The sequence below is a fragment of the Gopherus evgoodei genome, chromosome 12 (genome assembly GCF_007399415.2).
Source record: "Gopherus evgoodei ecotype Sinaloan lineage chromosome 12, rGopEvg1_v1.p, whole genome shotgun sequence".
NCBI lineage: Eukaryota > Metazoa > Chordata > Testudines > Testudinidae > Gopherus > Gopherus evgoodei.
The window spans coordinates 33629056-33656280 of NC_044333.1; the positions used below are offsets into that span (position 1 = coordinate 33629056).

The 27225-nt window shown below is 44.2% G+C and overlaps 1 protein-coding gene across 3 annotated transcripts in view; it reads left to right on the forward strand.

Moving 5' to 3' along the window:
• Positions 1-14163, forward strand: part of CMIP (c-Maf inducing protein) — a 185339-nt gene extending 171176 nt beyond the window's left edge. For all 3 annotated transcript variants that reach the window (XM_030581345.1, XM_030581346.1, XM_030581347.1), the window contains 7 exons: positions 2572-2688; positions 4950-5090; positions 6122-6169; positions 6947-7093; positions 8697-8802; positions 9206-9276; positions 12242-14163. In XM_030581345.1, the coding sequence (XP_030437205.1) occupies positions 2572-2688; positions 4950-5090; positions 6122-6169; positions 6947-7093; positions 8697-8802; positions 9206-9276; positions 12242-12295 (684 nt within the window). In that variant the 3' untranslated portion in view covers positions 12296-14163. The remainder of the gene's footprint in view (positions 1-2571; positions 2689-4949; positions 5091-6121; positions 6170-6946; positions 7094-8696; positions 8803-9205; positions 9277-12241) is intronic.
• The last annotated feature ends 13062 nt before the right edge of the window (positions 14164-27225 follow it).

A 27225-nucleotide genomic window follows, 5' to 3' on the forward strand; every position in this document is an offset into this window, starting at 1 on the left:
GAAGGGATTTTATTAATAATATCCACCCCTTCAGTCTGAGGATTGTAGGTTACTGTGGATTTTCAACAAAACCAAAACATTGGAACCAATGGATCACACACATTTTAACATTTCTGTCTAGTGTCTCCTCTCCATCTATATGTTTTCATATTCTGTTTTCTTCTCGGGGATGTAACTGGAGAACATCAGCATTGCTCTGCCAGTTATTGTTACTGTTAGAAATCATGGTAATGGACACAGGAGATCTGAGTTCATTTTCTGGCTCTGCCACAGACTTCCCATGTGAGCCGTTTACGTCCCTCTGTGCCCAATGTGTAAGGTAAAGTGGGAAGATAGTCCTTCCCCATTTCCTGTTGTGAGGAGACCTGTGTTAATGTTTGTGAGACACTCGGATCCGACCGTGATCTGCCACTAACTGAGGAGCTTAAGTCCCATAGGCATTTTTGAAAAGGATCCTCTTGGGTGATGTAAGTACCTACGTGCCCATCTGTACAGTCACTGAAACTCAAGCTGATCAGCAAATTGTGAACCAGATCCTAGTCACAATTTAGCTTTTTCTCTTCTGCGTTCCGTCCTTGCCGGTCCTAATCCTAGTCTTTGTTAAAACTGAATCATTGCTCTTGAGGGAGCTTTGTGACTGCATGGCATGGACAAGCCCAAGGTAGCATGAGAAAGCATGATGCTCCTCGCCCATAGCGCTATGGCATAGCCTGGGCTCTTTACAAGGATATTGATAAATATTTATAAAGAGCTATGAATGACTAACTGTAAAGCTTGAAAAAAAATCCTATTCTGACTTGAACCTTAGCATTTTAGTATTTTTTTTTCCTGATCTTAAAAAAAATTATTAATAGGGACACTTGCCTGAAAATTTAGACCCTTTTGGCTCGGAGAGCACCTCGCTTACAGACAGCAGCAGCAAATCAACGCTTAGGAAACAATGATCCTTTGTTAATGGAGAGTCCTCGCTGACAATAAAATGAGGCATGAAAAAAGATACAGTAGTATATGATCTACTCTGTGTGCAGAATGGCTTCTGCTGTAGAATAATTGTCAGTGTTTTCCATGAGGTTTCAGCTGTTCTCTAGCAGAGTCCAGTATCGCCGTAGCACTGAGGAACTTCATGAGGCCCGGGGCAAAGCTTATAATATGGATCTCCTCTAAGGCCATGAGCTTCTGTGGCCATACCCTATATGGAGTCTGTATAGAAATCATACCTCAAACCCCATTTGTCCTCCATCTGTTGCATAGTATTCTTTGCATGCACACACACATCCAAATTTTCCTTCTGTCTTATGCAATGTATGTGGCCACTGTCGAAATGGTCTATCTGCTGCGGAATAGCCATGCTGTTAGTTCCAGAGAGATGCAGCTCTCACTGCATGCTGTGCCCAGTGTCAGCCTGGCCCAGGAGAAGCTGTAAAGAGTCTCACACTGTTCTGCGAGGAAGCTAATGCATGATTTCTGAATAGCATTCTATGTGCAGTGCCATGGTGAGCGAGAAGTCCAGGACTCCCCCACTCTCCATTCCAGACGCCTTGGAATTAGAATAAGGTCTTTCTCATTCTCTTCTATGAGAGGAGTCCAGATTCTTGACTGAATTTTGCAAGTGACTTTGCATTCCTGGCACAAGACTATCTCTGCGTATGTTGTGATGTCACTGCTCCAGGATTGACCGTAGAATATGGAGTCTGTGAGCTGGTGGAATGACTCAGCAGAGAAGAAAGAAGAGGGGCTCAGTGAAGTCTTATGTTCAAGGGGGAAAAATGTGTGAAAGAGAAAGCAAAACAATGTCTCATGAATGGGAAAGGAAGTGGAAGTTTCCCAGCTTCTGACTCAGCTGACTCCTGTGACCTCTGTGGGGGAACCCTGCCTTCCCAAGGCATTCTCCTCACACATGCACACCCCAGCTTTCCAAGCAGCCACTCTGATAGGCTCACCTCTTGTTTCAGGGAACAGGTAGTGGTGCCCCTTGTCAGAAAGACTTACTCGCCTCGCTCAGAGGCTCTCATCCAACTAGGTCAGCAGCACGAACCAAAAGCCATCAGCAGTGATCCAGTGGCCTCTATGAAATGGGTTGATGGCCAATACCACCCCAGTACTTCACCCGGATTCTTTATTGGCCATCCCAGAAGAGAAACTGAGCTACAAATGAGCATGAAAGCTGCATTTGGGCTACTCTCCTGTCCCTCCAGATCAGGGCTCCGTGGGGAAGACTCCACTGCCACTGCCCACCTGTCCTTGGGTAATTGGAGGACTTTTCCTGTACTGTCAGTTCAGCTCCTTCATTAATCCTATATTCACTAAGGGCCAGAATCTGCTTCCACGACTCATGCTGGGTAGCACCTTTCTCAGTGAATTAGTCCCATTGAAATCAACGAGCAATCAAGGGATCATTCAGGAATGCAAAGATGGCTGCCTTTGCAATGAAGCTATTGAAATATCGCAAGCTCTTTGTCACAGTGCTGACTGCTACCATTTCCCTTGCGGTAGATGGGATGTGGCTCTTTGACTGTTTTAGGGACATCCACGTTACTTCTCTAATCTCTGCCTCTCTTCTCTTCTAAACAGGTTCATATTTTAATGGGGTCTTGTTATAAGACCAAAAAATTCCTGCTTTCGCTGGCTGAAAACAAACTTGGACCCTGCATGCTCCTGGCTCTGAGGGGCAATCAGACCATGGTGGAGGTAATTCCTAGAGTAACCACTCAGGGCTTGTCTACATCAGAAAGTTGCAGCGCTGGTGAGGGAGTTACAGCGCTGCAACTTTGAAGGTGTACACATCTGCAGGGCATCACCAGCGCTGCAACTCCCTGTTTGCAGCGCTGGCTGTACTCCCGTTTTGTCTCGGGTGTAGAGGATCCAGCGCTGGTGATCCAGCGCTGGTAATCCAATGTAAACACTTACCAGCGCTTTTCTTGACCTCCGTGGAAGGAGGAAGCCTCTGGTAATCAAGCTGATCTCCTTTCCCGGTTTTGCTCCTCCTCGTTCCTGGAACCCCAAGCAAGCAGGTCTCCTTCCCTGCGGTTTGCTGGGTGGCTCCGGGAACGCGAGAGCAAACCGCGGCGAAGCTGGTCTCCTTCCCCGGTTTGCTCTCCTCGTTCCCGGAACCCCGAGCAAGCAGGTAAGGAGAACCGCTTGCTCGGCGGTTCGGGGAACGAGAGAGCAAACCGGGAAAGGAGACCAGCTTCGCCGCGGTTTGCTCTCGCGTTCCCGGAGCCACCCTGCAAACCGCAGGGAAGGAGACCTGCTTGCTCGGTGTTCCGGGAACGAGAGAGCAAGCCGGGGAAGGAGACCAGCTTCGCCGCGGTTTGCTCTCGCGTTCCCGGAACCCCCTTGAAGCCGCCCAACAGCGCTGCAGTGTGGCCACATCTAACACCACTTGCAGCGCTGGTTGCTGTAAGTGTGGCCACTCTGCAGCGCTGGCCCTATACAGCTGTACTAATACAGCTGTAACAACCAGCGCTGCAAAATTTTAGATGTAGACATGGCCTTTGATATATTTTGTGGGCAATAAATCGTATCAGAATCCTTAACTGCCTCTTCCAAAACAAGCCCTACTGAGATTATAGAAGCATTAGGCCAACTTTAAAACTATTGTGTAGTAAAATCAAACAAATAGTGAGGGATGTTCTGTTCTTTTGATTATGTGGCTGCCGTGAAGTATTGTTTTGCCACAATTATGAGCATGAGATACATGAAAAGTGGCTGTAGATACATTCGGAAGGATGTTCACTGTAGTCAGTCAGAGGTTCCATGATGTTGTGTGCTTTTGAATCAAGAAATGAGGCTGATGTCTAGTTCAGCAGTGTATGGAAGGGGGAGATACATAGTGCAGGACAGGACGGAAGCTTTTAAAGACATTCAGATGCCCTGCATAACTTTTATACATCAAATGCCATCTGTAGGCTCCATCAAATGTTAAGAAACCTGTATTTCTCATAGCTAAGCATATATTTTATGGGGTCACACTTTCAGAAAGAGTATTTTAAACTGCACCTGCAAAATTAGCATCCAGGTAAAAAGTGCATTGGAAATTGTCATTTGTTTGCACCAACGTGCACTTTTACTGCATGGAGTGGCATATTGGTCTTACACTAATAGGTGTGCCATGTCATTTTTGTGGGTGCCTTTTATAGGAGGCTCCTTTGGAAATGTAGCTTCATGTTTTGGTTCAGAGGGAAATATGAGATGATTAAATAGGGAGAAGGAGTTTTAGTTCTTCATTAGCTTATTTCATTTATTTCAGGTAATTTTAATAGTATCTATATTAAGAAGTGGCCGTGTTGCTTAGTGGATAGAGCGCTGACTGGGACTCAGCAGACCTGCTCTGCCAGTGCCCTACTAGGTGCCCTTGGGCAAGTCACTTCACTGATCTATGCCTCAGTTTCCCCATTTCTAATATGGGACATAATGATACTGACCTATTCGTAAAAGCACTTTGAGAGCGATTGGTGAAAAATGCTCTAGAAGAGCCTTTAGGTATTGTTATCATTTATTATTAATCCCTTCAATAATGGGAGATTTGCTGACTGAAGTTGAATACTATGTTGCCTGAGTTCTTCTGATGCTTGAATTTTACATTTTAAAATAGATTTTGGTAAAAAGAGGAAATCCAGTCAAAAATGATCAGGAGAGAAAAGCTATGTTTTTTAATTGCCATGTGATATTGAATGACTGAAGAGGACAGACGTAGAGGGTAGGGTGGATAGGTCAAGTGTTCAGAGACCAAAAGCCATTCTTTACCATCAGCAAATTAGGATTTGTAGATTTTAAGGCCAGAAGGGGTCATTAAGATCACCTAGGCTGACCTCCTGCATAATAATGCAGACTGTAGAATTTCACCCTGTAGTTTGTGTTTATCCCAGGATACTCACCACAATCAAGATATTCATCGGAAATGAACAGCAAAGCTCCCAGTGAGTGATCTTTTTTTCTTCTCTTGCTAGATTCTGTGCTTGATGCTGGAATATAACATCATCGACAACAATGACACGCAGCTCCAGATCATCTCAACCCTGGAGAGCACGGACGTGGGAAAGAGAATGTATGAACAGCTGTGTGACAGGCAGAGGGAATTAAAAGAACTGGTATGTCGCCCTGCATATGATATTGCCACAGTACATAGCAGCCTGGACTCTCCAGAAATGGAGGTACAAAGGAAAGACAACCAGGGTGTGAAGTTCCCTGGAGCAGCAGAGTGGGAACTGTAATCAGAGGATTTCACTGTACATATATCCCTAGTGTGAGATTTCTCTGTGAGTTTGAGCACATATTATGCTCCTGTATGAGATTCAATAACCTGTCTCCAATCAGCGTAAAGAACAATGGTGACATCGGGCTGTACGTCATATTGTCACATCCTGCTACCTTATTACACACAGGTGGCATTTGGGTTGCAGCACAGCCTGGCATTTTGAAGTGCTTAGAACTTCACATCATCATCTTTGGGATGCAGCTTTAGTGCTTTGTTCAGTTCCCAGGTGATGGACCTGAGGCCTAAATCAAATGGTCTGATGAGTTCAAGCAGCATTAAAGCTTGTAAACAAGTTCCTCGTGTTTGAGTTTCCGGGTTTTAAACACAAGAGTTACAAATTCAAAATGAATTTTGTCCATTTTGCAGTGATTCCTCTTGATCCTTCCAAACATTCTATCTCTTTTTACACACTCTGTCTGTCTGTGTGTCTCTCTCTCCACTCTGTCCAAAGAAAGAATGTGCACAGATTGACAATGATTTACTAAAATACAATGAATGCTCTGACCAGCAGCAGAATCCTACCCTGTTCCTACATCTCATCCCCGCTTCACAGGGTTATTTCATCAATGAGGCTAACCTCATGTTGCCAGGTTGAACCCAGGCAGAGCATTGCACCAAAAAGCATTAAGTGCTCGAACATGGAGCTCGCTTCAGCAGCAACAAACCTATCTTTGTTCCATTGCTGCTGCATACTTTGAGAATAATTTCAGTCCACCTAGAAGAACAAGGCAAGCTGGTGGGTGAACTGGCAAGAAGCTTAGGAACTGAGGCAGGGCATGTTCTGACTAAAAACTTGCTGTACTGTGGTTGAGATCTGAAATGTGGACAATGGCCTGTATAACCTAAGTATGTTCTCTGTTACAGCAAAGGAAAGGTGGTCCCACACGGTTAACACTGCCATCCAAATCCACAGTAAGTTAGTCTTGTTAATAGAAAAAATAGGCTTTGTTCCTTTTTTAGACATACTGATGTACCGTTGTCACAGGGTGCACAGGGAGAGATTGGCCCCAGTAGTTTGTCCAGTCTAAAGGACAGCCGTTCCATTGGGGATTCCACAAATAAAGGGAAACTTGCACTTTTAGGTCTGTGCGGTAGTTTTTAGTGCCACTACAAGTGCAACTCAGATTGTCAGAGTCGTATCCATGCGTAGATTTGGAATTTACAGTAGAATCTGGTGTGTGGATTTGAGGGCAGGATTTTACAGAAAACTTAAGCAAACTTCAGAATGTCTGATTCTGGACTTTACATTTGAAAGTTTGAAACAGACAATCACCGTTACAGTTGACTACAATGACGTACACTTTGATTAATGCCAGTGAAGCAGTTAATTGAGCGGAGCAGAATTGGGGTCTAGAACTTGAAATGGAATAGACTTTGGATCTGGGTAAATAACATGTCTTGTGGGTAATCTGACAATGAATCCCGCAGCTTCCTTAATAACACTTGCAAAGAAGATTTTGTTGTAATGTTAGACTCAGCTGGGTTCATTTTCCAAGGGTTTATGAGGCAGTGCTGCCACAAGTGTTCAGCTCTTTGCCAAACAAGTAACCATACAGAGTAGTTCTGGTTTATCGCTATGAACATGTGGCACAATTGTGCAACACTTACTGGCCAGCATACCAGTCAGGTTACCGCAGATGGTTGCAGACTGAGTATTCTCCTGTTTATCACACTGATATTTGCTTTCAGGATGCGGACCTGGCCCGGTTATTAAGTTCAGGATCCTTTGGAAATTTGGAAAACCTCAGCCTGGCCTTCACGAATGTAACGAGTGCCTGTGCTGAGCACCTCATCAAACTGCCTTCGCTCAAGCAGCTGAACCTGTGGTCAACTCAGGTATGTGTTTTGCAGACAGAAGGACTGAGACGGAAGCAGTGCTGACTAATTCTGAAATTGCAGGTTATGTCATTGTGATAAGAATGTGAGTTCTGATGCGTGAAGAGGCCTCTTTAGAATGCATTTGCCTTCCTACTATTTTTATATGCTGGTTTATGGCTTAGTCAACCATGTTTTCCTTATTTTCGAAGGCGTATTGTCATCTCGGGGTAAGAACTGCAATGCAGAACTCGGCAAATATTTTCAGACATTGAAATGAATTTCTTTGGTCACATCACACCTCTTTAGTGATTGCTGCTTATCAACACTCAAGTGCTCCAGTCTTGACTTTGTGAAACAAAATTTTAGATCATAGATGTCAGTGTGTTTTGCTCGGAAATGCTACTGCTTTCATTCAGTTAGGAAAGAGAGACAATTCCATGTTATTTATCTGACCAATCTCAACACAGTCTGTAGATAATGTTCAAGCTACTTGTAGTGACTCATCTGTGAATTGTGATGAATCCAACATTTAAAAAACAAGAACAGAAGAGGGGGAAAAATCAAATGATGAATACATGTGAGGAAACTGCAATCAGCTGATGGTGATTTTGTTAACAGAAAGAGGCCAAATTGATTAAATTACCCTACATTTAACAAGAAAGGCATTTAAGATTTTATTTTTCTTTACATTCCATGCTGGTTTTTGGTCTCCAAGGTCCAATATTGAATAGATTTTGTCCCTCATGGTAGAGCTCACCAGAAATAGTGCATTGATTCCCAATCTGACTGTGAAAAATTTGTGAATCTTTCTCCTCAATATTTCACATGAGCATTTTTGCCATTTTGTTCTACTGAGTTTTGCAAACAACAGATGTCCCTTTTTTGGTGCAAAATTGGACAAAATGTCTCACCAGAATGTTCAGACTTTTGATATGTGAATTCTGGAGATGCCTCTTGTTCAAAATGAGTTCATTTTTGTTGGACAAAGAGTCTGATCTCTTGCACACACAAAAATGCACAAATTTTGGGGTGAAATAATCCTCTGTGGTTTTTTGTTTTTGTTTTTTAAGTTGAAATGTGAGATTCCAGATTTGAAGCCATTTTGCCTTTGATTTTGAATATTTTGTGCAGCGACATAGAATTTGGAAATAGCAGAGATCAGAGTCAATAAGACCATTGCCCTACCAATACTATATTGTTCCTGGCACCAAAGTAGCCAGCTAATGCTAATTGGTGTGATACAGTTGGGAACTGGGCTGAGACTGCCATATGCCTGTTTCACATAGACTAGAGGGGCACATTTTCAAAGGATTCAATCCAGCGAAGGAATGGCCTTGTAGATTGTAACTCAGGAGATCTGTTTTAAAAATGTAAAACTACTAGAAACATGTTTATGGCATTGAGCAGGTGTCTTAATTTCTCTGTTCCCCATCTGTGAAATGTGGATAATACTTCCTTCACCCTTCTCTCTTCTTCATCCGAGACTGTAATAAATCTTTGGGGGGTGGGAGGGTTGAAGTCTCCTATGCAGACCACACCCTGAATATGCCACATACCCAGCCAAGTTGCTTGCAGAATAGTATTCTACCTGTTTTTAATGGAGTTTGCTTGTGCCCTGCAGTTTGGAGATGCAGGTTTGCGGCTTCTCTCTGAACATCTCACCATGCTGCAAGTGCTCAACTTGTGTGAGACCCCCGTCACAGATGCTGGGCTGCTGGCACTGAGCTGTAAGTCACCCAAATACACTCGGGGAATTCGTGTGTGTCAAAGACGAGGATTTCTGCGCTGTGCGATGATTAGAGAGGGCAGTGGGTGTACAGGTTTGGCTTTCCATTGGCACAAGTAGCAAAAACGGGGATCTGAATCTCCCCAGCCTGCAGGAATAGGTGCTGGATTTGGTGTCCCTCATGGGACCCTCCCCCCCCAGTAGTAATTCACCTCTACCTTATGCTCAGGTCCACTGGTCTTGCCATTGCCCAGTTTTGAAGTTACATATTTTATTCTTAATAACTGGGCCTATATAAACCACTCTTTGTATATGCATTGCCCTGTAGATAAACCGGAATTATTAAATGGTTAGAGATAACCCAGCCCGTAAATATCTCTCTGTATGTTTTTTCTTTTTTTTAGCCATGAAAAGCCTGTGTAGCTTAAATATGAACAGCACCAAACTTTCAGCCGACACCTATGAAGATCTCAAGGTATTTAGTTTTTGAGATCCCTTTGTAAAAGTCAACCAGTAGTCTGTGAATACTGACAGCATCAGCATGAAAATACTAAGATCTTGGATAGCCTAGGCCAGTATAATGTGTATCAAGGAAGCGGTGTCCTGAGTCTTACGCTGGTGTTGGGATTGGTGGCGGCATCTTTATATATTTTTGTCCTCTTCATTGGTGATTAGTGGGGCAGCCTTGGGGGAGACCTTGTATTTCACCTATTTGAAAAAAGAGATGTTCTGTAGTCATAGAGAAATGGACAATCTGGAAACTCCAGAAGAAGAGATGGGCATTGCCTAAATTCAGATGTCTGTGCGGAGCATCTTAACAGAGTGTAACAAGCCCAGGAAGTTTAAGTCAAGAAAAGCACATTGTGCAGTGTAAATTGTGGGGTTTTTGAGGAAAAGCGACTGCAGAAATAGCACTGGGAGGTTTTGTGTTTGTCTCGCAGTGACACCCACGTCTAGTCTGCTGAATGTACAAGTAAAAAGCTGGGAATATGAAACTCAAGCTGAATTCTTTCTGGTTTATGTGCCATCAGAAATGAAATGTTCCTATCGCAGAATTTTTAATCAGGTCTATTAATGATGCACAAGCTAGAATAGATTCTAGTTCCCTCTTCCAGAGCTGCGTGTGCCCTCTGATGCTACCAGGATTAAAAGGAGTATCAATTTAATTAGGAGATCTGACTCAGAATGCATACAGAAAATTAGACTGTTTGGGCAAAATGGTGCCATTTTTACATAGATGTTTATAAAGGCAGAACTCCTCTTTAAACAGAGCCCACTCGTGCACTGCCTCACACACCAAGGTTTGCCATGTTCAGAGTTTGTTGTCCGCATTCTTCTTGGAACTTCATAGACAGGGTGACGTAATGCTCTGGAGTGGAGCAGGGGTAGGGAAGCAGCCACGGGTGGATTCAAACAAGGGCTGTGTGAAGCGGAATGGTTCTGTTTCTCATGACTTCACACGGACTTTTTCTTCATTTCGGTTTTGAGTGAGTCATGTCTCTGGAGATTTGTAAACTCAGACACTCAAAATGGAACACCTCGTTCCATCGAGTTTTGTGTCAAAATCTTAGATTTTCCCAGGTTCACTCAAAAAGGTCACAAACCTGGGCTGAGCTTTGAATTCTAGACAAGTCCTGGAACCAGCTGAATTTAAAAACTGCTTTGAGGGTTCATTGCAAATATACCTCCTAGTTCTTGCTTTGGAGACAGAATTCACATATAGACCCGGTCACAGGGCTATTATCATATGGATTTTTCAGGGCTAGCTTTTCCAAACTTTAATGTGCATGTGCATCATAATTGTGCATGTAAAAAATTACATGCCACCGAACACCTGATTTGTACATGCAATTAACACATTTGCACTTGCATCAAGTACTTGCTTGAGTAAATTGTCATTTACTTGTCATGTACACACATGGTCATGGTCACTGACTATTGGGCTCTGAAAGAAACAACACTCTCCTGAAACATGGTCTGTTAAAATGAATGAGTTAAAAGAATTTCTGGTCCCACGTCAGCCCCTGAGCTCTCCTGACAGTTTCTGTGGCTTAACAGTCACATGTTCCTGTTTTGGTTCTGCGCTGCCCAGATACTACATGGCAAGACCCACACACGCAAGTGATACTATGGGGCAAACAGCAAAACCTGCGTGAAGTGTTGCCAGTTGCACAAAATTAAGCAAGCTGAAATAACAGAGACACATATCATTTTTCCTTTTGATTCCTTTTACTTCCATTCATCTGAAGGGACACTTGTAAAAGTAGTAGGGGAAAAAATCCAGGCAGAGGGTGACTTTTCAGAGAGAGAGATCAGCTTTCCCTTAGGCACTTGGTTTTGTAACTGTTGGGAATTCTCATTTCCAAGTGAGTATATTTTTGATTAAAAACCTTTCCTCGGCACCCCATGCGTCTTTGGGAGGATTCAGTCCCCAAGCCCTTATAGCGATGATGACATTTCCTGTCCACCCCCCTCCACCAGCAACACACTTGCGTGCACACAGACGCCCACAAACGTACTAGGCTGGTTGAACCAGACAATAAATAAACACCCACAACTGAAGTCATTGCCTAACTGAAAAATGATTTGCTTGCAGTGTCTGTAATCTTCTGACTAGCTCTTATCAAAATATATGTGCACATAAACTTTAATGCAGAGGTAATAATCACTCCTAGAAACGTCAACAACCCTGAAAGGCGCTAGTCTAATTGTTTGTTTGTAGAGAATTCTACAGTTGCAGTAAGAGACCATAGACACACAAAGAGCCTGAGTCTGAACTCACCTGCATCCATAGAAATTGGGAGTAGCCCCAGGGAAGTTGATGGAACTACACTTTAAGTGAGATCAGAATTAGACTAAAGGTCATTAACGATGTTTGGGATCTTTATAATAAATTGTAAGGGGGGATAGGGGAAGGAAATTAGGATTCGACAGACCGAGGGAGAAGTGTGTGATGCTGTGTATTTTATTCTGCGACTACAGTAGTGTCAGCTGATTGCTTTTACAAATGTCATTTTAAGGTTTTACATACAGCAGGTTGTGTTAATCAGTTATAGCCAGAACTAAAGACCAGAGTCTGGTCCTTATCTTGCATCTGTATAATCCCTCTGGCTTCAGTAGAGTTGCTCCTAATTTATATTGCTGTAACTGAGACCAGAACCAGGTCTCATACGTCTTTTTAAAATGAGTTTCTCATTGTTTCTTGAATAAGGCCTCAATCCATCAAGCAGTTACACATGTGCTTAACTTTACAGGTAATAGGGCTCCTCGTGCATAAATTAAGCACATGCTTAAGTGTTCACAGGATCAGGGCCTTTCTGGGGTGACTATTTGGTTTCGCTCATTGCATCAACCCTCATATTGTTCTGACAATGCAAGCTTGTGAGAACCTGCAATCTTATCAGTAATTCAGATTTTTTTTTCCTCCCCTTTCAAACCAGGCTAAATTGCCCAACCTGAAAGAAGTGGATGTGCGCTACACCGAAGCCTGGTGAACTCTCTCTTTCTCTCTTTAGCTTCTGACAAGAAGAAAAAGATTTTAAAAACAAAACCAGAAAATAAAACAACTTTTGGCTAATACCTGTAGAGCAGTGAGTTCTGGGACTTCACTTCTAGCAGTTGTGGTTGTGAGATAGAGGAGTCGCTGTGTGTGGGGGAGGGTGAACTGAGCATGCCCAGGCCCTGCCTAATTCTTTTGGCTTTGTAATTTCAAAATCAACATAATTTAAATTGGAAAAAAAAACAACTTTGTAGCAGCAAGAGGATTCTAAAGAGTGGGAAAAACTCCATCTTTTGTGGATTTTATTTGCCTTTGTGTTTTATGCTGTGTGGAGGAAAAAACCAGAATACATCAATTTCTCATGGTTTTAATTGGGTTCCCTCAGCTGGAGTTCATCCATTAGAAACTCCTCCTCCTTCACCGTGTTTGTTCCAGGAAGGCAACCTGTAAAACATCGAGAAGATTAAAAAAAACAACCCACATGATTTGCACCTCTCCCCGTGTCCTTGCAATTGTTATGCAAAGTAATTTTTTGTACATAAGATTTACATAATGCACCTATTTAAGAAAATGGTTCACAAATAACAGGTCTGGGACCTGTCTTTTATTTATGAATTGTTAATCCTTTTACTTTTTCTTCTTTTTTTTTTTTTTTGCATATAGTACTGTATTAACTAGTTTGCTGTCTTGGTTTTTTTTAAAGCCCTCCTTGAGGAATTGCCTGTTAGTAATGCATACCGTACTATAATCTCACTCTGTGTCAGAACACTCGCCCCATTGCATTTCTGATTTAAAAATGCCTCTAACATCATGCAGTCAGAAGGGAAAATATATATATCTCAAAAGGGGGGGTGAAGGGAAAGGCGCAGGTATTAATAAAAACATAAATTTCATTCCTGAAAGACTGAAATCTTTCTCTGAGCCTTTTCAAGTCATATCAGGGTTAGGGGTTTGGGTGGGGGCAGGGAAACGTGTCAGTCATTTTACCAATGAGATATTTACAAAACTTGGTAAATTTCACAAGTCACCTCTGTCATTTTCTGTTTACGTCCAATATTTCAAAGAAAAGTTTTCCTGGAATTTCGTGCATAAGCTTTTTATTTCCCTCTTTCCTTTCATCATGCGCGCCTTGTTTTGCATGTTCCTCTTGGGAGAGTGAGAAATAACATTGTTGCTGATCTAATAGCTCTGCCCTGTCTGTACATGTGACCACTACTTTCCAGATCTCTCTCCCTCTGTCCCCCGCCACCCTCCCAATTGCTTAAAAAATGATAAACAAAAATTGTGGTTTCTTTTATAAATATGCTGTTGACTTTTTTTCATAATGAGCCTTTGTTGTACAGAGCAGCTTGGTTTGTTTTTTTTTAATTTTTTTCTTTCAGTTTAGCACTGTTATTTTATTCTTGAGCACCTCAAGATTTAACATACAGCCAATGTAATTTTTTTATATATAAATATATATAAATATATATATATCTTCAATGGAAGCCAGGCTTTTGTTGCGGGGCTAGTTTGTTTGGGGGGCTTTTTATTTTATGGGTTTGTTTTTTTACTTTGTTGCTAGATAGATTACCCTGCCCAAATATTCTTACCAAAAAAAAAAGAGAGAGAGAGAACAATTGGTTTAAGTCTTAACTCACTTAGTATGCCAGGTATTTTTTTTTTTCTCCCTCAAATCCCAAACCTGTATAAGAACACAGCACGGGAAGAAAAGAATAAAATAAATAAAAGAAAAAATATGCCAACATTTTTCCTTAGCACTGTTGCTTTTACCAATGGTTTACTACTGTTCTGTAGCTGTGTACAAAGAGATGTGAAATAATTTCAGGCAAAAATAAACTGTAAGTGAATATCTTTTAGCTGCATGCTTTGTGCTTTTTTTTTAACTAAAGCTCTCGCACGGGCTGGTGGCAGGGGAATATCTCTGATACTTCCAGGAGACGAAGAATGACTTTGTGTTGAGGCACTGGACTGGGTCTTAGCAGATCTGAGTTCAATGCCCTGCTCTGCCACAGATTTCTTTGCCTCAGCTCCCGCTCTGGTAAAATAACACCGTCTTTGTCTATATATAAATTGTAAGCTTTTTGAGGTGGGGCAGTTTCTTATTCTGTGTATGTACAGCGCCTAAGACGATGGAGACTCACTCTCACTTTGGGCTTCATCACTTCTGCAATACAAACAATAACAATAATAAAGGTGATTGGCATCAATAGAAGAGCCTAAGTAGATAGAACATAACCAGTAAGTCAAACTATAAGGTTAGAGCACTGTGCTGGGACTCAGAAGGTGGGAGCTTCTGTTCCCAGCTCTGCCACTGGTTTGCCAGGCAACCTTGGGCAAATCACTTTACCAGCCACTTGCCTCAATTTCCTCATCTGTAAAATGGGGATAATGATACCGACCTCTTTTGTAAAGTGCTTTGAGCTCTACTGATGAAAAGTGCTAGATATGAGCTATGCGGTCGTGGTATAGTTGTGTTGGTCCCAGGATATTATATTACTTGGGCCAATAAAAGATATTACCTCATCCTCCTTGTCTCTCTATGTAAGAGCTAGGCATTATTATAAGAATTGGAGGCTGCACTTACATTGCTTTGGTTTATTACTGGTCTTTGTATGGATTAGTCCTTGTGAAAGCTGACTGACTGCTCTGGAGGCTGGGTGCAGCCTGGGAAGTAGCAGTGCCAGCTTTCCTCACCACCTCCAGCCTTAACCGGGGGGGGGGGGGGGGAGGTTAGAGTTGAGAGGATAGTTAAGTCTCCACGCCGGTTCAATCCTTGGCACCTCCAGTAGAACTGATTATCTGCTGAAGCATTCCTAATACACACAAAACTGGGGGCTGCTGTCACAGGAGCAGCTGTATGGGTGGATTTTTAAGATGTAGCACCACACTGAGAGTGCCAAATTCAGTTCACATAGGGCACCAGACAGCTTTTGGATGGAAACAACTTTCAGCTATTGCCAACCTTGGTTGGCTTTGAATTGGTGACTTGTGGGTGACAGGCTCATATACGAGTTCCCTAAGCCAACCATCCAGTCCCTAACCCAGGTCTTCTCTACACACACCTGGCAAATAGCTCCTGTGAGGCACTCAAAGCAGGAAGCCCTGGAAACACTGTGGCATTTCTGGCTCCAGAGTGCTGCTGATAAATTGGAGATAAGCTTCAGGAAAGCATCCAAATGGACTCCCTGATCCTGTGGAGATTTGCCCATCGTGACAGATAACTCACCACACAGCGTGCAGGCAGGATGCGAGCAAAGCATTCAGTCATGGCCTCACAAAGGCAGTGCCACGTATAGACAATTATCAGATCCTCCTTGCCTCTGATGAACCCGGCTTCCCCGCATCCTCACTCTCACCCCGGCTAGTGCTTCCATGTTCCTTCAGAGTCACTTACTGCTCAGACAGGCCGTAAGAGCCACGTGTGCAAATCTCCCTTATTCCAGAGCTCAGACTGTACACAACTGAAGAAGAGTGTTTTGAGAATCGTCCCTCCCAGCGGGGGAAGCACAGGCTGGACAACGATGAACCGAAATGGAGAAATCAGACCTTCTCCTCTTCCCAATGAATAAATGGGAGCTTTGCCCTGGGCTCTATGGGCTCCATGTGACACAAGAGTGGCAACCCCTCCATCCCCAAGCGCCATGAAAAGATCTTGCGGGAGGGTGGGGGTTGTTGTTTGCAGATGGGAAAAGACTCGGGGTTCATGCAGCTGTGGATGGGCAGGGGCTGCTTGTTTGCAGCTGGGAGGAGAGGCTGGTCTGTGCGTTTCCAGTGGGGAGGTGGCATCTACGAGGCTGGCTCTACCCAGATGTGGTGTGCTGGCAAGCCCTCGGCTGGGGTGGGGGCTCATGGGGGGACCCTGCTGGGCGAATCAGTGAAGCAACCTTTCAGAAAAGTTTCCCAAAGCCCTTTCATCTCAAGGCAGCTGAAAGAGCAAACCCAGGATGAGCAAAGCCAAGCTGCTGTGCGATGCATTTTATAGTCCTCACTAGAGATCTACTGGATCTGGTCTCTCAGTGAAAGAAAGCCACACAGTCTAGCTGCTGAGCACCGGACGGGAGCCAGGAACTCTGGTGTTCTGATCCATGCTCTGACAAAGCCTTCCTGGGTGGCCTTGGGGCAGACATCTCCCGTCCCTGTCCCCATGGACTGTGCCAAAATTAGACCCCACATTTCCTTCTGAGCCACCGTTCTAGCTCTGAAATCACTAGTAAGTGAGTATGCTGAGGGTGAGTGTAATCCTCCAAGTACCTTCCCCCTCACACAGACGCCCCCGCCTTTGCCTCTCCGTCTCCTGGGAGAGCCCCCACACCAGACAGTGCATGTCCTACTTACTCATGGGCTGGGCTGGGCTGGCTTCACCGAGTCTCTCTTGGCTTCTTTACCCCGAGTCCCCAGAACCATTCTGCTGATGTAGACTCGCTTCCTTCCTGAAGAAGTGGGTGGACCTGACAGCTCAGCATGGTGGGGTGGGGAGGGATCCAACAGGGGCTAGACAGTATCAGTCACTCCAGCCTCACTGCAAACAAGAGCCTAACCTGACTTTCCTGGCTGCCTGGGACAACTTCCTAGCACAGTGATCCATAGCAGCTGCTCCCTAGTCCCAGTGGAAGTAGCCTGTCCTCAGCGGCCATGGGAATTAGCTACAGTAGTTTCATAAGGGAGAAAAGCAGCTGCATTTTCCCTCTGAAAGCTGAAATACGAGTGGTTGGCAGGTTCTGGGCCCTGTTATTTTCATAAGATTTCACTAACTACTCACACTTCTTTCCTTGGTAGGCTAGAGGAGAGCCCCAAGCTGGTGGCCTTACCCATCCTGCTCCTTCAACACGATGCTGATGTGCCAAGCAGAATCTTACACGAGCAACTGAATAAAGCGTTTGCTTTTCTAAAGGATGCAAAGCACTGCTAGGTATGGCCGCTTGTCTCACAAAGCACCCGGGAGAAGGTGGCTTGGATTACAAACCATGCGCTTCACATACTGCGAGAAGACCATTTGCTTATTAACAGCTCCAGCTTTTGCTGATTTAGAAAGGCAGCCCATGCACCCAGATTTCAGCAGCCTGAACTCCCTCGCCGGCATTTCGAGAAGATGGAAATGTGGCCATCACATGTCGGAGCCTAAGGACTCAGGATGGTCAAGGCGGTGTACTGCAATCTAGGAGACCTGGGGGTCAACCTTTATTAGGCTGGTAATATTCACTGGTAGACAGAACAAAAGGCTGGAAATCCTGAGACCTGGGTTTTATATTCCAGGGTGTGTGTGTGTGTGAGAGAGAGAGAGAGAGAGAGAGACTTTGAGCAAATTACTTCTCTATGTACCTCAGTTTCCCCATCTGAAGAATAAATGATTCTCCCCCTGACTTTTTTTTTTCTTCATAAAGCACTTTCAGACCAGTAATTGCTCATTCATAATTATTCATCTCTTTTCCCCAGGATGGCAAGTCAAACAAAAACCAAAAAAAGCTAGAATGATGACAAATCTGTAATTAAACAGAAGGATATCTGTGGTCTTGCTAACTTTTCAGTAGTCATGTCTGTGCAAGTTGCCTTAGGCATCCAGCCAGTGACAACAGCAAAGAAACTATCTTAGAACTTTCCAGCGATCACACCAGGTTCGTTATTGTCAGATCTGGCAAATAGTGGGAGGGTTGTGCAAATGGACTAATAAGCGCTGACATCACACACAGCAATTATTGATGAGATTTCTGGCAGGTGTTAGCACTGCATTCTGCCTCCTTAAAATTCCCTCTGCAGTTTCAGTTGGATATGGTTGTGACGTGATTCATAGTCTTTCTAGAAATATGCTTATGATTTGTATATGACATAACTAAGATATATTTTTTGCAAGATGGCTCATGTAAGAATTCATTGGAAAAGTTATAATTTTACCGAATGTGATTATCCAATTTGTATACATGTATCATTTCTGTATCTGGAGTTAGGAATATTGACTATGTAACAAAGGCTGCCTGCCTTATGAAAATTCAATTTAAGGCTGGGGACGGGCGAGTAAGGCAAACAGGACTCTTCTCCATTGCCTTTCTGTCCAAGAAGAGAGACAGCTGAAAGTACCTAAAGAGACAAAGGAACTGAGCGGTGGGAAAGGCTGAGTCCAGACTAAGACAGGAATCTAGTCTGTAAAAAGAAAGAACTGGAACTCTGAGCTATAGAAACTCTGCAGCTTGCCCAAAACAACATTGAGCGTGAGCAATTACATTTTGTAACCTGTTTCTTGAATGTGTTACGCTTTGTTTGTGTGGTTCGTTTTATTTGCTCAGTAATCTGCTTTGTTCTGTTTGCCATCCCTTATAATCACTTAAAACTGACCTTTAATAGTTAATAAACTTATTTCTTGTTTATAACATAACCCAGTTTGTGCAGTTCATTTATTGGGGGGCAACCAGCTGTACATATCTCTCTGCTGTGAGGGAGAGGGCTATTGTTCTGAGCTTGTGCTCTGCAGATCTTTCTATACAGCACAAGACAATATTTTTGGGGGTTTATTCCCCAAAAGGGAAGTGCAGGTGAGTAGTTGGTGAATCCTCCAATGCACAGCTGACTTTGGCCTGTGTCTGGCGGGGGGGGGGGGAGGGTGCGCACTATACAAGGCTTCAGAGCTTGGCACAGCTAGGATAAGATGAGGAAACTCAGGCTGGTGGAATGGGTAGATCCAGTGGGACCCCGGAACATTCAGGTGGCATCCCGGATGGGGAGGTGGTTCCAACCCTTCACAAGGATCCCTTTCTTCCCTCCCCCATTGTGTGCTGAGGGGTGTGAGCTGTCCAAAAGCCGTCACGTTTCCCGTCAGAGGGAACTATGGAAGCGTGTAGGGTTCGAGTCCAGAGCTTTGTCCAAGCTACAGAATCAGAGTGTTCACTGGAACTGGTGGGATAGCTCTGGGATAAGTTGCACCAGTGCAGTGCATCCTCAGTAGGCATCCTGCTGCAGGTGCACTTATCTATGGCCAGTCAACAGAAGGGCTGTGGTGTACTGCCATCTGGGTACCTATTCCATAATTCCCAGTACAGCTACTTCAAGCACTGGAGTGCAGGAACTGATGGATGGTATTTTGGAAGCCTAGGGAATGATGGGAATTGGAGTCAAACTCCCATACACCCCGACAGCCATTTCCACAACGTATTTCCCGTCTGCAGGAGAAGCTGGAAAACCAGCACTCAAGCCTGGCTCAGCCAGCCAAATTTGCGCTCAAAGGCCTGAAAACTCAGCAGCAGCGAGCCAGCTCAGGCAGAGCATGCGAGGAGCCAGCGAAGAGCCATTCCACAGCTTTGAGCTGCAAGCCAGAGAGTGATTTCGACCCAGCTTCACTTCCCTGGCTAACAGGCTCCAAGAACTACCTGTCCTGGACCCCTACTGGGCAGAGTGCCAATTTTGGGTCAGGACCACAGCAGCTGAGGAGAACAGTTGTTCTTTGAGTGATGGTCTCTATTGTATTCCACTGAGGGTTATGCGCCAGGCGCCTGGAGTCATTCTCAAGACTTACCCCAATCTCCTTTGGTCCCAGAGCTCCGTGCCTGCCCATGGGCTGGACAAGATGGAGCTATACAAGCTGGGTGTCACCAACACACCGAAAACACTTTAACCCGCAGCTCCCCCGTAACCCTCCTGGCAGACTCTCATACACCTTTGACGGAAGGGATGACAGGAAAGATGCCTGCAGCGTCCCATGGTTCCAGTGCTTGCTCTCCAATGGAAAATAGAGACCTGCTATGCTTTCGGTCAGATATACAGAGCGTGGGCACGCCATCTCCTGGCCAGTCCCTCTGCAGTTCATGCTGCACTGAGGCCGGAGTAGGAGTTGTCTGTTGTCATCTCCGTGGGCCTCAGCAACACAAAACAGAGGGCAAAAGGTGTTTTCAGTGTCTCTGCCACTTTGCTACATTCTAGTTCACCAAGTGCCTGGGGTTTGCTTCTGGGTGAAATGTCCGTTAGAAACGTAGCAGTTGTGCAAGCTCTCGGCAGGGGCGGGGGTGCCTTATAATAAAAAGGGAGCTGTGTGTGCAACTGATGGGAAATGGAGCCCGGAGTATCGTTCATCACCAGTGGGCATTGCCTAGAGCTGTGCATGATTCTGTCTTTGGGCCTGGGCTGCCATTCCCCAGGTTCCCAAGAGTTGGGAATTCTGTGGCAGCATCACATTCAACCCCAAGGGGAAGAGAGTGCCTTGAGATACGCTAGAGTAATTCTTCTGGGCAAGTAGGGAGTGACGTGAAATGGGAGGCCTGCCTGAGTTCTTGACTGGGATTTGGGGCCCTGAGAATGGGGGTACATATGAAATAAAATACCCACCACCTCCTTCCTAAAATCCGCTTCAGAAATCAGGCAAAGATTTACCCTTAATTTCTTAGGGGTGCAGAAGTGACAGCTTGGCTCTTTGCTTGTGCCAGGTGAGGGTTGGTGACGAGCAGCACAGGGTCATTCTAGCAGCCACCTACCCAGGCGGCACCTTAAAAAGTTTTAAATAAGAGCATGAAAGACTCAATGTTCTCAGCTGCTTGGTGATCGCTCATGAGGCAGGAGCCCTCTCCTGAAGGTTAGCACAGAGCCTTGGAGTGCAGCAGCCGTCGTCCAACCTTTGGCTCTGTTTCCTAGGTTTTTACATTGAACATAGATGGGTTGTTTGAACCATAGCTAAATGTAATATATTAGAGTGCTCTCCACTCCCCAGCAGCATTCTGTGCCCCAGCTTCCAGCATAAAAAGGTCCAGGCAAGGCATCTTCTGAATGCCTCATCCCACTGCAATGCTCAGATCTAACTCCTCTGTCTCTTTGTAGCATGGAAATCTTTTATGCTGAATTTGGCACCAGTAATGGGTGCAGCTCAGATAGCACTGATGTTTGGATGCTCATACAAATTATATGGATTTCTTGGGTTTGGAAAAAAGGCCTTGCGTTTGCAGGCTGTCTTTTGGTCCAGCTAAGACTGAAAAATAAGGATGAACAAAAGCGAACCCTAATTTTCCAAAGATTTAGTCTAGGTTTTGGACTAAGAACCATCAGTGAAGGTAAGTGGGGTTTTATTCTGTCTTGAGAGACAGTATCAGAACAAGAGATCAACTCTAGTGGTTTGCAGGGTATTCAGTTACTGCATATCCAGTTAACATGTCCTGTTCTTGCTTCCAGGTTTCTTAAAAGCGATCAGTTAACCAGTCTTTCTTGTTTTTATTTGGGTGTATGTGACTGTATGAAACACAGGCACACACTATATATAGATATGATTTATTAAATGTTTCGCAACACCACAGGTCAGAGAAAGTGCACTTTCTTCATTCCTGAGTATCCTTACTTTCTTTACATTTATAAACAGTTAAACCACAGTATTGCCATTATTTTTATGTGAAAGACAACTTTGACCACTCTTAGCCTTTGTAAAGCCAACCAGATGTCCTTGTTGGAACCCATCATTCAACTGTTATTGCTCTGAATCTTGAGTTTCTAATGATTTTTTGCCAACTAAATATAGTACATGCATAAAAATATTTGCTTTAGTGCCATCTATAACATCCATTTTTTCCATTCACTCTCCTTTCTATTGACTAGGGAATATCTTGGGTAAATATTTGAGAGGAACCACTTTGATTAATAACATGTCTCAGAATATACTTTATGTCAATAGTATTGGCTATACAGGCATTTTTCCTGTCAAGATGGTAGGTAGTGCTTATTTTTAGAAATCATACATATGTTTTTAAAATACTAGATGGAAACTAGTATTGTAATAGGGCTCCAAATACATATACACACATCTTACAGTGCTCATTTAATCTTCAAGGAACATTACCGGTATAACATTTATAATATACAAATATATCTATATCCAGGTTACTAATAACACCTTCATGGATTAAAACAAAGAATTGTTAAACTTTCATTTACTGTCCATTATTTATGTTGCTGTTTATTTGGCACTTTTCACCCAGTTTGAACCGTGAAACTAAACTAGTCTGTTTCACTTTCTGTTAATATAGTAAACAGATTCTTGTTAATTTCACTTCCCAGTTGGCATACACTAGCACAGTGTTAAACACAGGAGGAGGAAGTTGAAGACTAGGATTCACACAGGAGTTAAGAAAGTTAAATCCCAGACTAGATTCGCCTCTCTTTGCAAAGCTCCCATTGCCATTTTCAATAACATCAGTAATATGTGAAAATGCTTCTGTGAGGTTGTGTAAAACCCTTTTTCCAACAAAAAAACCTAAACATAGGGCCTAAAACTTATTGCCAGTTTTCCTTCAGGTAAAGTGTTTTCAGCATGTTTGTTATGTGCTCCAACTTGGTTTTTGGGTGTACTTAAAATGGGGAAATAATGAGTTAGGCATATGCTTGGCAAATTTTATTAATGACAATGAGATTAGTGATGCTATTGATTTTCTTTGTCAAGGGCTTTGAGTTCTACTGATGAAAAGTACTGTATAGGAGGTGAGGTATTACTGTTATTTGGTCAGTAAAATACTGTGTTGTGAACCTGAGGGGATGGCGCATTTATCAAAAGAGTCTTTTGAATTTCAAAGGGAGCATAATAATAAAACAGAAGATGCGAGTTTCACATGATCATTGTTTTATTCACAAGAGGCAGCTGCACCACTATTGTGCTTCCGTGTAGATACTTGCTAAAGTGATGAAAGAGGGCACAGTTAATCCACTGCCCAAGGAGACGATAGCTAGGTAGATGGAATTATTCGTCCATCCACCTAGCACTGTCTACTCTACACCATGGGTCAGGTCGGCTTAACTACCTCACTCTGGGGTGAGCTTTTCACATCCCAGACCTACGTAGCTGGGGCAACTTAACTTTTGAGTGTACATCTGGCCTTATTCCCGTATGGGAGGGGAATAAGCTATGCTGATGTAAGGCACCTTTATACTGGTACAACTGTGCCCACACTGGGGGGCTCTTTCAGTACAAGTTAATCGGTTAAATAAAACCCATGCCCTAACCAGTGCAGTTATACCACTACACGAACTGTGTATAGAGCAGGCCTATAAGGTGCTGCCTTAACACTGCTCCCTCACATTAACCAGGTGGCCGATTCATTAACCCAGCAGCTGCTTCAAAGTGGAGATAGTAAAAAATATGTTGATTGGCTGGCCCTCGGCATCCAGTAAAATGGCTGACGTTTGTTATACTGTCTCTGATGAAGTAGAGCCAGACTTCTGGCCCTTGCCAAGGGCTAACAATAATAGCAAAAGGAGGCTCAGGCAGGTTAAGGAACTTGCCTAAGGTCACCCTGCATAAAATTCAGGCCTATAGCGAGGGCTGGCAAAAGGCCTACGTATCTTAAGTCCTCATTAAGCCTTTTAAGTGGCACAGAAATGATGCGTATTATTTTTATTAAATGTTGTTTGTATTGCGTAGCACCTACGGATCCGTCATGGACAGGATCCCTATACCCACTGTATAAACACAGGAAACAAAAAAGTCCTGACGTCCAAGAGCTTATGGCTCTCGTACGGGCCCTCTGCCTAGGGGGGAATTTCACCCACAGGAAGTCATGGCAGCACCGGTAATAGAATCCAGCCTAAGGCTAAGCCCTGCAGCTTACATCCTCTCTTATCCAGTTTGGGTAGTGAAAAAGCAATGTTTACAAGGCCCGGTTTTCACTCAGCCTCAGCTGTAGTGCAGCAGAGCATTGGTGACACATAGTTTTCAGCATGCCCTTGGCATAAGAAACCCACTCATTTTTTTCTCCTAGAAAATGAGCCACTTCTAGCTGAACACATGATTTCTTGCATCACCTTCCTGGAGAGCACAGCAGCAATAAAATAATCTCTCGTCGTCTTTTTCAATCCGCAAGGCAGGCTGGCGATGCCAGGGGTCTTTCGACTAATCCAACTTAAACACAGCAACAGACGGCCGCTTCCCTTCTCAGCCAGCTAAAAATGGGCCAGGCCTCATTTGAGGATAGATTTAGTCTTAAAAAATAATAAAGTGCCATTAAAAACATGGCAGCTGGGTTAGCTGAAGTAAAGGAAAACGTAGTGTGGGCCAGGGGGTCCCAACGGCAATTACAAAGCAGACACCAAATGCTCTCATTCTGGCTAGCTCCAACTGATTGAGTTCGACAGTTCCAATCCCTGAGATACTGGGTTTAATCCTGACCCCAACTATGGCCCTTTTCCACTGCTCTAGTGGTGCAAAGGAGCTGCAAGGCAACTGGATTTCCCCTTCCATGTTGGGGGGTTCCCAACAGATGGAGTCTAGTGTAGTCAGCTCAAACAGCATCCCCCTGCTGTGCCCAGCCTAGGTGGCCTGCCAGGTGTGTTCCTGGAGATAGATGGGGCTGTAACCAAAGTACACGGCACTGCAGCAATTCCTGACTCGTAAATAGCCCTTAAATTGGGCCTTAGCCAGCCAGGAATAGTCAGACTCAGGCTCAGAGAGGTACAAAGGTTCCCCACCTTGCAGCTGTACCCAGCAGATCTGAGGGTTGGAGCCATGAGGATTATACTTATTCATACAGCCCCCTCCTAACAGAAGCAGTGTCAGCATCTTGATACCATGGTGATAGAGAGGCCATTGTTCATTTCTTAGGAAGTAGAGGAAAACCAACCCCTCTGTAATGGGGTGGACTAGGTTGGCTGCTGAGACGAGGTTTTCTCATACTTGAAAAGCACATTCTGAATAGATACTCAGCTTGCTGAAAGGCAACAGGGCCTGATGCAGTGACAGGGGAAGCAAGCATTGCACAGTGAAAGATTTTTATACTGATCACCCTTTACCTCGGGCAACAGAGAAAATATAGGGCTGGAAGGGATCTCAAGAGATGCTCATTCTCCCCCATGATGCAGCAGGATTAAATACCTGACAGGACTTTAATCTAACAACTAAAACCACCTTGCCCTTGCCTGCATTTAATGATGGCTCACATGAGCCTTCTTAAAGCAATGCAGCTCTCTGCATGGATCCTCCTGTGGAAGGTGCACTAGCAGTCCAAAGGATTGTTGTTATATTCCCTGCTTGGGTTTCTGCTTCTCTTGGCATTGTGCAGGTCAACCTTTGGAACTACAGCTGCACTTGGGGATTCTGGCCCTGGTTCAGTCAGTTCTACTCAGTTCAGGTTTCTCTACCTCTTTCCAGATGTGGTGTCCTGCTCCAGTCCACAAGCGTATAATTAAGTACATTGCCCTCTCCCGCAAAATACTAGCTGCTTTGGCTTATCAAGGTGCTCCAAGGCTGGCAGGCAGGGATGATGCAGTGCAGAGCTTCTGAGTTGCAAATATTCAGCCTGCGTCATTTATGCAAATTAAATTATTCATAGTTATCAAATATTCAGATTAGGGAATTGTATCAATTGCATAGATTCTCCCATTTTTCACGTTTTCTACCTTAAGAGGTATCCCTAGATTAACGTTAAGCTCCCTGTAGAGTAATCAAGCACTGACAGTTCCACCTTAAAATAACATTTGACAATGCGTGTTTTGCATTTCTCTGTAGCTAAATCTGCAAGTATTTACTCACTTGAAAAACACTGCTCTTTGCAGAGAAGTCGGATGTGAGAGACACTGCCCCATTCACTGCTTTCATATTGGGCCTGCCTTAACCAGGAAGAGTCAAATAATTGTTCAGAAAAACAGTCTCTGACAATTTATCAGGATGTTGGCAGCAGGAAGTAATTTATACTCTTAGTACAGGAAGGTGCTATAGTATTTTTGTTTACAAGATAAAAAGGAGAAGGATGTCAATAGTGAGCCTATGGTATCCAGTGTTAGAGGTATTGATTCTGCTTTTGACCCCCTGTCATACCTATAATCAGCTGTCCACAGAATGGTGGGCATGGTTCAGTGCTGGTATCATGCTGGTTGATTCCTTCCCTGCCCTAGTTGTGACAATATGCCCATGCACACAATTTGTCTGACATCAGCTGGGTTTATTTGTGACATGAAGTCTGCTTATTGGTACGGTAGGACAGCAGGGACTGGCACCTCTCCCTCCATGATGTTGCATGGTTGAGGGGGGAGAAGGGGAATGAGAACATCTGAGACTTTGCAGAAGGCTCTCTGCTCCTTGCAGGATTGGGCCGTTTGTCTGGGAAACTGCTCGGGAACTAATGATTTCTAGCCAAGAAGGAACAGTCTGGCCTGGCCTGTGCACATAAAATGATCTTTAGAAAGAGTGTGTGTAGTGTGAATAGTGAGGAGGGGGTATAGTGAGCAAAGTTTGATTTGTTAAGCAGATTTTCAGGGGGGAAGCTGCTTGAATAGGAAGCCAGCACATATAGCACTCCTTGCCAGCAGAACAAGCAACAACTGCTGGGTTGGCCCCGGGGGGCTGGGATGGAGAGAGAGCCCAGTAGGGAGCTTGCCCCCTCATATCCCCCACCCCTGACCCCAGGGAGTACTGTCTGTATTTCTCTTCTCAGTGAAGTGTTTCCTCATCAGCTGAGCCAGTGCCCAAAAGCCCCAAACTCTGTGTGTCATGATACACTGGCTGATGAACAAGGGCGACACTGCAGCTTCGTTATGCTGCCCCTTCCAAATTCTCTCTATTTTTGAATGCACAAAAAAAGAAAGGAAATAAAAAGTCACACTTGAGGTTACCGCTGCTCTCTCAGCCACAAAGCCCATGACATCAGTGTTGTCATGGTGACCAAATCTTCACTTAGGTATCCTGAATGCTGTTCGCTTACTGGCTACCAAGGAAACCACTGTAAGTGACAATGCAAGTATCACACTCGAGCACACATCACAGCTTTGTTACTGACGTGGCCTCTGGCAGCACCGCTAGATCTGAAGGCCTTTCCCTCTAATTCCATCCTGCAGGAGCTGATGCTCCTGGGAGGTAATGCATGTTCTCAGCGCCTGCGGGAGCTGGGGCAACTGGCATGTTTGCACAGTGAATGGAAGCGACTTAACGGAGCTACTGGATTCTTTGATCTCCCATGAGTTATTGTCCGGACATTTCCT